Here is a 12,174-nt window from a genome sequence, read left to right on the forward strand (position 1 = left end):
GGGACACACACTCCCCCCCCCATAATGGTACCAGCATTAATTTATTAAAATTAATCCCGAAAAGTAACCATACAATAAATTTAAAAAAAATAGAATCTTGTAAAAAAAAAAAACCAGGTGCCCCCATGCCACACCTCCAGCTGGCAGCACCATGGGGCAGGTCTGGTCGGGAAGGGATGGGGAGATGAGGGTGACCCCCAGCAGCCTGGGGACAGCCACAGCAGCTCTCTGCCAGCCTCAACAGCAGGGCTGCAGCGGGACTAGAAAAGCTGCTGAGGCTCAGCCCCGCAGGGTAGGGCCAGGCACAGCAGCGCGAGGCTGGCAGTGGGGCTGGCAAGGGGCGGTACGGGGTTGGTGGGCCCCGCGCAGCACCTACCCCCTCCCACGAGCAATCCTGCTGGCTCCAGCGCTGGGGAACCTGCCTGGGCCCAGCCCAGCTGGGGACCCGGCTGGCTGGGGAGCTGGCCTGGCGGGCGCATCTATGGGAGAGCGGGGCCCGGAGCCCTTTCTAGGTTCCTGTTGACTGGTGCCAACCCTTGTCCCAGGCTGCTGTTGGGGTCATGGGAGGCAGATGGCATGGTGCCCTGGCTGGTGTTGGAGGGTGTGCGGACCCGGTCTCACTGGCCTCACCTTCACGGGTCTTGGCCCACAGGGAGCAGCGCGGGTGTGGTATCTCCCTCTGCAGAGCAGGCAGGGGCTGGGCCGCAGAAGAGAGGGGACAAGAGCATGTCCATTTCTCCGTCTCCCTGTCTCCTCCTGCGACCCTCCGCAGCTCCATCCCAGGGCTGCCCCCGCGTCTCACACACTCTTCGAGTAGCCAAAGATGCCCACAGGGAGGTACTTGACGTGCGTTGGCCACTGTGCTGCCAGCTGGAAAAACTTCACATCGTTCCACTCCACCCCATCTATGGAGACTGAGAGGAGAGGGTGCAGTGAGGCGCAGGCCCACCACAGGCAGCCTCTGCTGCTTGGTCTGACACCTACAGCTCCGTGGGGCTTGCACCTCCCCTCACCTCGCAACATGGTGTTCTGATGCTTAGCTGTGCAGATGAGGCGTGTGATCCCTTCAATGACTTGGCTTTTGGGCTCCAGGTCCTTCTCTTTTGGTTTCTTGCTCAGGAACATCACTGGGGGCCGAGGACAGACAGGACCAATGTTAGGATGTCCCCACCTGGCCCTGGGTGGGAGCCCTCACCCCAGGGCTGGCTGCACTGACTGGTCCCTGCTGGGCCGGGTCTCAGCCCTGCCCTCCTGCGGGCTCCCCCCCTGCCTTTTTTGCAATGGACTACGGCCCCACAGCCGGAGGGCACCCCAGGGTGGGCTTGGTTACCTTTCTTGTTTTTCTCCTTGGTGACCACGGTCATGGCCATGGTGCTAGGGGGCACCAGCTCCCCTGTGCCGGGGATGCGGCTGACCTGGAGTGAGCGGAAGTTGCTCTTGAGTGTGTTCTTGATACCCGTCTCCCGCTTCTCGCCCTCCTTCTTCCTGTCCAGCCCTTGTGTTGTCCAGTAGTCCACCTGCAGGCCCATCACCTCCACACCAGGGCTCAGAGACCTGGGCAAGATAGGCAGCACTATGCAGCACACGGGTGCTGTCCTTGCTCCTCTCCCTCCCCATAGCCCAGCTGCAGCCTGCCCTGGGAGCACGCTGGCCCAATAACCCCAGGATGTAGCAGCCTGGCCAGCGAGCACCTCAAACCCCTCCACCCTAGCACCCACTGCCTCAGACTGAGTGGGGCTTCCTTACCCAGCACCTGAGAGGCCACTGCTGACAGACGGGGAGGGTGGTGGGGTGCTCACAGTCTCCTTGCCATAAGGGGCTGCTCCACTGGTGGCTGGCGCTGAGCTCAGCAGGGAGGGGGTGCAGACTGTGGCATCATCCGAGTCCACTGGGGAGGAAGAGTGTGGGTCGGGGTGAGGGGGCTGGGGGACACCGACAAGGGCCTCCCCACAGTGGAGAAGGGAGCCAGGGACTGTGGGCTCCCAGGGACTCACCAGAAGCGCTGAAGGACTGCTCCACCAGGCCCACCTTCACCACCTGCAAGGACAGACAAGTCAGATGATCCCCAGCATCAGCAGGGCTGTGCACTGCCCCTCTCCCCCCAGCCCCAATTGCCCGCTGGTCCCTCAACACACTCACCCCCACAAAGGGTACAAACTTCTGGCAGGAGTCCTCATCGGGGCTGCACAAGGAAAAGAGGCTGGTCAGGGTCTGGGTGTGCTGAGCACCGAGTGCCATGCGGCTAGCCTTGTGGCCCAGGGACCCCCAAGCTGGCAGGGGCCAATGTTGGCTCACAGCCACTGGGACTGTCTCCTTACCCTCCCTCCCACGGGACCCCCTGTCCCCGACATGGCAGCACAGGGCACACTACACAAGGAGGCAAGGAGTTGGCCCCGCCGGTGCTGGGAGAGGGCTTGCATGCGGGAGGGCAGCCCTGCCCCGCTTTGGGGTCACGGCTCCTCTGCACAGCAAGAGGGATGGATGCACATGGGGGTTAGAGGGGGGCCAGGCAGCGGCACAGCAAGCACAAGCCAATACCTGATATAAAAATCAAAATAGAGACTTCTCTTCCTTGGGTGCCAGAAACCAAGAGAAGGGAGAAGTGAGAGTGCAGCTGGAACACGAGCGTCAACCCCCGGGGCACAGTGCCGGCTCACGGCCCCCAGCCCAGCCCAGCCCTGGCAACCGGTCCCCACCGTTGGTGCTGCCACAGCCCACAGCTGCTGGAGGGGGCGAGCGCACCAGGGGGTGGCAGGGGATGGCGCTGCAGGCCTCTCACTGTGGAACCCCAGCTCCCCTCAGCACCATGCTGCTCGCCGGCAGAGTAGAGAGTGGGGCCTCACTCGCTTGTCCCCCGTCTCCCACAGCCCTGTCCCGGGCACAGCCCAGACTGGGGCCACACGAGGCAGGACACGCACCCCGGGGCCATGCTCACCTCTTCTGCTTGTACGTCAGCATGGCCTCAGAGATGGGGAGCTGGTGAGAGAGGCTGGCTCCGGCGATGAACTGGGCAACGCGGCCTGCAATGTCCACAGTGTCTGTGGGCGCAAAGAGCCGTGAGGGCCTTGGTGGCAGCTGGGCTCCCCTTCAGGGCACTGCTGGCCCCAGCCTGCCCTGCTCCTCACCTGCAACGGGTGGCTCAGCCCTGACGCCATGCTGTGTCCAGGAAGAGAGTGCTGTATTTGTTATCCACCGAGGCCAGGTACTTGGCCAGAGGGTGAGAGCCTGTGGGTGAGAAGGGTGACATTGGCTCCAGGTTGGGGAGCCCAGGTTGGTGGGAGAGGACAACCCTGGGGCCGGGCTCATAGTGGCTCTCACCCAGTGGCACAAGCAGGAAGCGAAGGTAGTTGAGCCAGTCGGGTGTCTTGCTGGCCAGCTGCTCCACAAAGAAACGGAGGACAACGCTCAGGTAGCTCTGGTCCCCCGCCACCACCACCTTCACCGGGGGGGGCATGTGGGAGTTACAGTTACAGATGCCAACGGGAGAGAAAAGGAGACCATGAGGGACGCACAGTGGCTCAGCAGGTGGGTTTGGGGGGAGGGGACGTGCCCCGCCAGGCCAGCCGACCCAGCATCAGAAACCCATTGCTGACAATTTCCAGCTTGCTGAGCACTGCTGTGGGCACAACCAGCACTGGGATCCCCCACTTTACCCAGGGCCTACACTTGCTCATATAGTTGTGTCCACAATCCCAAAGGGTCCTAACAAGCCCTGGGGGAGCCAGAGCCCTTCCCAGCCCTTCTCTACAGTCACAGGGAGCCGCCCGGCTGAGCCCAAGCTGTACTCACTATCGCTGGATGCGGGAGACGGTGGTGTTGAAGGCTGCCTGGATGTCCGCCACGGAGCAGGTGGATACGACCAACTGCTTGTGTGCCTGGAGCTGCTCACTCACATACTGCCAATGCAGAGAGCTCGGGTTAAGGAACCCTGGGGGGCCATGGCTGTGCTGGCCAGCACCAGCCCATGCCTGCCCTGGTCCCTGTGCCCCCTGGGATAGAGCTGGGGCCCCTGTCCCCACCCATGCCGTGCAGGGAGGCTGAAACCATCAGGTCACCCCTGGCTGCATGCCCAAGCATCCCCGCTCCTCCCAGCTCTGCTCCAGGGAGCTGGCTGCCCCAGCCCCCTGCTCTCACCTTTGAGCACAGCAGTCACCACCCTGCGAAGGCAAGGGCAAAACTGTCCCAAGAACCAGGCTCTCCTCCATGAGATAGAGGGTTTGGTCCAGGGACCCTCTGATTTAAATCCTGCCATCCCACAGCAGGGCCCTGCTCTAGGCTCAGTCCCCCTCTGCTCATTCCCTTCTCTTGCTCTCTCCCACTGTGGCACTCCAAAATCCTTCTGTGCCTCTTCAGGTGTCTGCATGCAGCTGAACAGTGGTAAAACAGGCAGTCATGCTAGACAACGGAGCTTAGAAGATGCCATGACAGGGTCTGGGAATGGGCTCTAGCTCTTGTCCATCAGGAAGATGATGGACAAGAGCTAGAGCAGGAACACGCCAACGATACGCGGCTTGGGTCAAGACTCCACCACCTCTCACTGAGAAGCTGTTTCTTCTGCCACAAACCCTGCCTTAATTTTCCAGCACTGTTTCTGGATGTCAGATGCAGCTGCAGGATCCCAAAGGGGTCTCACCAGTGCTTTATGTAACTGCTGTTTGCATGTTTGCACACACGTACATGGCCCTGCTCACCTTCAGCAGTCAACTCCTCCATGCATCGGGGAGGCAGGTGCTTGTCAGGGGCTGGGCCCATCCTCACATGGACATGATGGTGATCAGGATGAGGCAGGAAGGCCTCACATGCCTCCTTGCCCAAAGACCCCAGCTCTGACAATGCAATTAATGCTCCCTGGGAGTGGCGGGCTACACTCTCCCATCTCTGAGTGGGAAATGGCACTTGGCTGCTTCCCCGGGGCCTGGTGCCAGCAGAGGGAGTCTGGCACCTCTGCCAGGGCACCAATAAAGCTCTGACCAGTGTGGTCACTGGGAGCCAGGACCAAGCAGTGAGGACACAAGGCACAGTCTATTAACCAGCCTTTCTGGACCGCTCAGGACATCATGCTTTGAGGATCCAGCAATGCTGGTGTGTGGCAGATGACAGGGTAGACACAGCAGACTCTCGTGTATGTAGCTCAGCACTGTGAAATGCACTGTCTCCCTGAAAGAAGGGCCACGTTGAGGGAGAGGAGGGCACAGCTGATGCCAGTTTTCCTAGGACACCCTGCCATGGTTGGGACAATCCCCTGGGACCCTGCTTACAGCTCCCCCCATGCATCCAGCTCCCATCACACCTACTCACCTGCCCCTGCCACTCAGCGACATTCACCAGCACAATGCTCTCGGGAAGCTGCTCATCTGAGACTAGGATCTGGTTCAGCTGATCGTAAACAGACTTTCGGGGCACCTATGACAGCATCACCGTGAAGGTTAACCCCAGCCAGCTGCCTTGGCCGCTCTGCCCATGGGTGAAAGCCTGGCAGGGCTCTCGAGTGAGAAGCCTCCAGGCGAGGCGGCTTCCAGAGGGCCTCACCTGCGTGCTGTGCCATGAGTCTGGAGAGCTCTCGCTGTCCAGGCTGCTGGCGCGGCCACCCTGTCCCTTTGAGCTCTGCCGGTCCTTCACAGAGGTGCTGCGGGGACGCCACAACTGCTTGCTCTCTGCCTTGCTGTGAGTGAGGAGCAGGAGAGGCAACACTGTTGAGGAAATCCCATCTCCACCAACCCCCACTCACTCCAGGGAGCCAACGTGAGCCCTCTCAGCCCTGGCATGGGGCACAGACCCGCCTTACCTGGGAGACACAGCACTGGGGAGCTCAGCTTTGGTCCCGGGGCCCAGCTGGGCCAGCCTGTCCACGCTGCCCTCCCTTGTGGCAGCCTCTGCGGGGGCCAGCCGTGAACATGGCTCCTCTGCAGCCAGCTCCTGAGGGCCACACACAGTCACTTCGCACACACCGCTCTCCCTGCCCTGCTCCCTGCACCCATGGGTGCCCCCATCCAGGATAGGCCTGGTGGCCCTGCTGGAGAGCCAAGGCTGCAGGGCCTCAAGGGGGCTGGGCTGCATCTCCTGCAGACCCTAACCCTCTTTCCACTCTTGCTGCTCTCCAGCCCAATCTACTTGTCCCCCCAGTCCTGCTCCCAGGCTGGTGGGCACCCCTGGTACCCCAGAAAGAAAGACGCTGCCTGCGGAAGCTCCAGCCCCACTCCACATCCCGTAGCCTGGACTCACCACTGCAGGGACCTCCACTCCTGGCTCTTCCTGTGGTCGCAGCACTCCTGGCTTCCGCTTGTCTGCCTCGCCCTGGGGAACAGGGAGTGGGGTCAGAGCAGGATGGAGCGCCCAGAGTGGGGCAGCTGCCAGCGACCCATGCCTGGCCTCACAGAATACATGCTCCCACAGGGGAGCCCGGTGTCCCCCTGGGACTGGCCCCAGAGGATGCCCCCCATTGCTACCTGTCTGCCTGCGCTGGGAAAAAGAAGAGGAAAGAAGGGAAGGAGCAGCCCCAGGCAGGTGCTGCCAGGAGCTGTGGTCTCAGAGGGAGCTGCAGGCACTGCGGGGATGCTGGGCTGGCTGGGGAGGGAAGGGGGCAAGAGGTGGTGGTGGTGGTGTAACTTACAGGGCTGCCCGACTCTTGATCCTGCCCTTTCTGGCTGTGCAGACTGCCGATTTCAGTCTGGGAACCAGAATGAGAGACTCCCTCAAAGAAACGCCTGCAGAGAAACAGACAGACGAACGGACGGACAGACAGACAGACGGGAGAGAAAAAGGCAGGAATAAGAGAGGAACAAAGTCACCATGATCCCAGCACACCCCCGCCAGCCTGTCCCAAGCACAGAGCACTGTGGAGAAGTCCCCAGTGGGACACAGGGCCAGACACCCAAGTGTCCGAGCGACTCACAGCCTAGGAGCAAACCTGCCAGCAGACTGCCAGCCCCACACACCACGGTCCGCTGCAACAATGCTGGGTGCAGGGACAGGATGGGGCCACCAGACCAACCGGGCTAAACCTATGACCCCGGTGAATTGGAGGCAGGGTCCCTGTTTCCTAGCCAGCAGCGATTTCTCTCTCAAGTGATCCCCCAACACTGCAGTGCAGGGTGAGGAACCGCCACCTTGCCCCATCTCACTGGTATACGGTCTCTGTCAACACCACAACTCCAATGTGCTGCTGAGGCTCTCTGCCGCCTCTGCACCACCACAACTCGCACACATTTCTGCTGCCTTCCCTTCTGCTCCCCCTTTTCCAGGGAGGGCTCCTTGCCTCTGACTGCTGCTGCTGCACACTTCCAGCAGCAGCTTCCACCTTCCCTTTCTGCTTTCTCCTTTCCCCAGGCTCTGAAGACCACAGTATTGCTCACAGAACCACTCCGCAGGTAGCGCAGCAGCACAGCAATGTCCTGTTTTGTTCCCCAGCATTTAAATTTGCCTTTTTTTAAGGTCTCTGAGCTGATGTTTTGGTAGAGCTACACAGTGCAACTCCAAGGTCCTGTTCCCAAGTCACAATGGTCAACACAGGAACTCCCTTGGGGCAGCAGGACTGTCTCTGCCACCACAGTGTGAGCTTCCACCTTTGTTTCCCCTTTTTCCACCCATTATTTATTTGCCAAGGACCCCCTCCACATCCTGTGGGCTGCTCAAAGACCAGTCTTTAGGAAACAAGCAGGCTCTATCACTGGGTCTCTCACCTGTCAGCTTTCCCAGGACCCCTTGCAGCAACTGCAGCCCATCTGCAATGTGTGACTTTCCCGCAGGAGGTCTGAGCCAGCTTCCCTCTAAGCTGTGTGTACGTATTTGCTCACCAAACCCAGGAAAAGTTTCTCCTGATTCGCCTGGTGTGCAGATGGGGATACCAGGTTGCAAGTTTCCAGGGATGGCCACAGAAGTGTAGGATACAGAGCAGTTCTTCTGTTAGGACGCTGCCAGGGTTTCCATTGTTTTCTATTGCCCTCATCTGGATATATCTGCAGCTTTCTGCAGGATACCTACAGGCCTCTGAACATCCTGGCTGCTCCATTTACTTTCCTTTTAACATGTTTCCTCATTTGTATACAGCACGCTGTGCTGCCAGGCACAACAGTGTTTCTCAGGTTCTTTGCTTTTACTGCTCCTACAAGGACATTTCATCTCAGTAAATGATGGTCCCCACCACACAGCAGCTCTTCAGCAGCAGTGTTTATACACTGGCTGGGAGAAGTCAAGGCTCGATTTTCCTCTCACTGACTCCATGACCAGCTGCTTCACGACATGTTCATTTACCAAAGCTACAGGTTTAGAGTTGGCATTGTGCCCTGGTGGGACATTTTCTCCAGGTCACGTAGGGATAAATGATGTCTCCTGTTATTAACATATTTCTGCTCTCTCCACCCCTCCAATCTCTGCTACAGGATCTCAGGCATTGTCACCACCCTGTACAGTCATTACTCTACACTTGCCTTTTCTCAGCCAGCAATTTCAATTCACACAGACTATGTTAATAACTTCAGAGTCAAACCAGAGAAATATGTACTTTTTCTAATAATTCACCCCCCCAGTCAGCATCTCTCCCACACTCCTCTGTACTGTCCCAGTAATCCCACCAGAATGTGACATACCCCTGGTGCCACTAGCACCTCAAAAAGGTATCTTCATCCTCTCCTTTTTCTTAGACGTTGGATGTGTCTAGATCGTATACACTTGGTCTGGCTTTCAACACCCCATTTAAATGGGTCTGTCTCCCCCTTCCCCATGGAAGCTGTGTCTGTTTCTGCCCTCTCTCACTTGCAATTCGGCAGCTTTCAACCCTAGAGGATGTGTCACACTGAGCACAGAGTTCTTCTGCAATTCTCAGCTTTCCGCAGTTTAAAGGTTCTCCTATAGGCATGACAGTCTGAGTCTCAGCAGGTTGAGATTTAGGTAAATCCCAGCCCTTCTGCACAGCCTCCTTCTGTTTTCAATGAATTAGCCCTGTCTTCCCCATCCATTTTCCCAGTCACCTATGGAGACATTTGCTCCTTCATCTCTGATCTTCAATCAAAGGCTCTGACTGTTGGGGTCTTACCCAACAGCCTCAGTTCTAGCCCCAGTTTTGCCCCAGTGCAGGAGCAGCCTACAGCTGCGTGGCCTCCCTGGCCGATCAAAAGGATGGCTATCTGCTCCCAACACCACTGGCCCAATCCAGGACACCGGCCACCGCTCACCCTTAAGGACTACCTTAATGTCCTTGCTCCACAGAGACCTTCACAGTGTCTAGCAAGGCAGTCTATGACAGTAAATAAATCCAACGTGAGGATCACATCTTGAATTTACAGGCTGGGCTGGAAGGTCATCACCAGCTGAGAAGGCTATGCAGGGCCTTGGAACCATGCAGTCTTCTACACTAAAGACCTTGGCAGCCGCCTCCCACATCTCCTTAGAAAAAGTACAGACCCAGTAATGTGAATTCAAGGGGATACACACTCAGCACTGCCAGAAACTCAGGCACTAGAGAGCAAACCAAGCTAGGGACACTGTGAACAGGCTGAAAAACAGCCCAGGGCGCAATAAGCTGTCCTACCAGAGACAGCAGCAAACACCCAAGGAAGACTGTAACGGCAGGTACAAGCACAAACCAGCGCTTACTCTAGGATGCTCTTCCAGTGACCAGATGTTTGCAAGTAGACACTTGCAGAGCCAGAGCGGGGTCTTATATTTAAATACTCTCAATAGACTTTTCTTACATAGTTTTACATAGTTTACATACATAAACCGTTATCTGACCACAAAAAGACATTCCTTTTTCTCCCACAGCACCTTTGTTTCTTTAAAGCCTTTGATGGGAGACCACGTGAAACTCCTTTCGGAGTCCAAGCAGACCACCTAAGCAGTTCCCGCTTGCCCATGCGCCTGCTGTCTCCTTCACGACTTGTGGGTTTGTGGAAGACATGACTTCTGTCACATTCCTGTTTCTTCCCCAGTGCCCCATGGGTTCCTGAATCCAGCAGATTTAATTTCAAACAGTTTGCCTGTGGCAGACCAAGTCTGCTACCCCTGCTAAGTACCTTCAGCAGGGATTCCAGCTAATCCAAATTATATTTAAATACTGAACTATAGAAACAATAATGACAAGTAAGCTTGGCTTGGCTAGAAGAGACCCAGCGCACTGTGAGGCAGCCAAGTAGAAAGACAATAAAAGGCAACTTTCTCACAAAAGGACAGCATGGAAACAGAACAGCCATGAGCAGAGAGGCCAGGTGAACGCAGATCACGTGGGAGAAAAGCCTGGTTTCACTGCATGGTCCACTGGAGACCTCTGTGCCAAGTCAGCAGTGCTTGGCAGAGCAAGTCAAGCCAGCGGGTGCCTGGGGAATGGGGTGAGGAACATCGCTGATGGTTGCTAGTCACATGTCTCCACAAAGGGTGGGAACGCAGCACGCAGATCTCACAGGGACACAAGGACTGGCCCAAGCAGTCACAAAGGGCTCAAAATATAGGCATGCTTCAGTGTGGAGAGCCCTGAGAAGGCCAGGGCTGTCAGCAGAAAGACAGGAGAGCTGGGAACAGCGGGGGCTTAGATCAAGTAGGTACTCATCCAGCAGATCAGTAAGTGTCAGATGCTGGACTGGCAGGAAATTAAATGAGACTAAATGTGAAGTAAGCCAGTTTTAACGGGCAGTTTTGAGTTTATTAAACAGGATATGCAAGTGAGGAGCTCAGTGGTGCCAACAGAAGATGGCGATGGGAGCGGAGACAAGACAATGCCTGCATTAGCCCAAGCAACAGAAAAGTGTCAGAGGGCATTTCTCCAGGTCCCATAGACTGTGCTGTTGGCCTGTGACTCCCTGCAACCCTTACCTCAGGGTGGGCTTGGGTGTACTGTGCACACTCTCATTGTCCTCAATCTCCGGGCCACTGTCACTGTTGTTGCACTCTTCCAGGCTGTCATAGAGCAAGCCCAGGTCTTCCTCCACCTCCTGGGTCTGGTCTACAGGGTCAGAGTCCAGGACCTGTGGGACCAAGCCCAGAGGGCAATGAAGAGATATGGAGTCACCTGCATCCCAGGCCAGGCACATACAAGCTCCCTCCCAGCCATGAGGCACACCACAACACCGTTCCCACCTCAGGGAGCCAAATCCAGCCTATGGAAGAAGCAAGTGACACTGTCATTGGGCCAAAGGAGGATGCCATGAGCATGACCTCCAAAGGAGTCTCACACACCCATCATACTTACTGGGAGTTAAGACACCTGGGAGGACCCCCACTGGCTGTGCCACACACTCAGTGCAGGCTCCCACCCAAGGCCAGCTACCTGCAGACTGATGTTAGCCTGCTCTCAGTCATGAACAGGATTGCCCCTGCAATGCCAGCTCCTAGGGCAAAGCCAGCATATGACAGCACCCTTCTACCCCTGGCCCCTCTCCCCAACAGGAAGGTGTTTTTGATTTGAGCATGAGGCTCAGAGCTGCCTTCCTGAGGCAGAAGGCTTTGGAAAAGCCAAGGCCCGGTCTATGCCGTGTCTCACACCACCTTTGGTAACACCCCTGAGCACCTGCAGTCATGCCTTGTGCTCCCAGTGAGTGGGAACCAGCACTCTGACACCTACACATCTGCAGGAGACACTGCCAGGTGGGGCAGCCTTCCCGTTTCTTACCTCCTCCGTCACTTTAAATCTCTTCAGCAAAGCCACAAATTTCTGCTTGAAGTTTGGTTGCTAAAACAAAACAAGGGAAGTAAAAAGATCAGCAAAACTACCAAACCAGGTTCCAAGATGACTAATGTACAGGCCATGGTTGCTCTTTAACATGCCGTCAGCTCCTTTCTGGGTCCACAGGCTCAAGGTCAGCTATGATCTCCCTCGCTCTTTAAATTTGCTGTAGGATTTGGACTAAACCTGGACTCCACAAGAAGCCGCTGTGTCTGCGCATAAGGGAGGGTGCAAGGACTCAGACTCTCTCTGCTGCAGGCTTGAAAAGCACTTTCTCTCCATTTAAATCCCCTTTCTCCCCAGACCATCTGGTTGAGGAATGCTGCCTTCAAGCAAGAAAAGATATGGAACAAACTCAGGAAGAAGATGCCCAGGGACCTGCAGGGCTGAAGCAGATGGGGACGAGGAGATGCTTGGAGAGCAGGAGGCTGACAGGGCAGCTCTCTCCTTCTGCTGACAGGCAGAAGACCTGCTAATGGCTCACCCTTCCCTGCACCAGACTTAGCCTTTCTCAGGGAGGG

The 12,174-nt window shown here is 56.9% G+C and overlaps 1 protein-coding gene across 1 annotated transcript in view; it reads right to left on the reverse strand.

Moving 5' to 3' along the window:
- Positions 1–554: 554 nt before the first annotated feature.
- LOC103923095 (phosphofurin acidic cluster sorting protein 2-like) overlaps positions 555–12,174 on the reverse strand; it is a 27,972-nt gene continuing 16,352 nt past the window's right edge. Inside the window, 18 exon segments of the mRNA XM_009331344.1 lie at positions 555–914; positions 1,014–1,127; positions 1,331–1,554; positions 1,747–1,888; positions 1,995–2,037; positions 2,140–2,182; positions 2,936–3,038; positions 3,126–3,148; positions 3,150–3,225; positions 3,319–3,474; positions 3,791–3,896; positions 5,299–5,403; positions 5,530–5,662; positions 5,786–5,916; positions 6,223–6,288; positions 6,611–6,704; positions 10,804–10,955; positions 11,600–11,659. Of these exon segments, the coding sequence (XP_009329619.1) occupies positions 799–914; positions 1,014–1,127; positions 1,331–1,554; positions 1,747–1,888; positions 1,995–2,037; positions 2,140–2,182; positions 2,936–3,038; positions 3,126–3,148; positions 3,150–3,225; positions 3,319–3,474; positions 3,791–3,896; positions 5,299–5,403; positions 5,530–5,662; positions 5,786–5,916; positions 6,223–6,288; positions 6,611–6,704; positions 10,804–10,955; positions 11,600–11,659 (1,887 nt within the window). The 3' untranslated portion in view covers positions 555–798.

Source organism: Pygoscelis adeliae, unplaced genomic scaffold (assembly GCF_000699105.1).
Source record: "Pygoscelis adeliae isolate BGI_AS28 unplaced genomic scaffold, ASM69910v1 Scaffold259, whole genome shotgun sequence".
NCBI lineage: Eukaryota > Metazoa > Chordata > Aves > Sphenisciformes > Spheniscidae > Pygoscelis > Pygoscelis adeliae.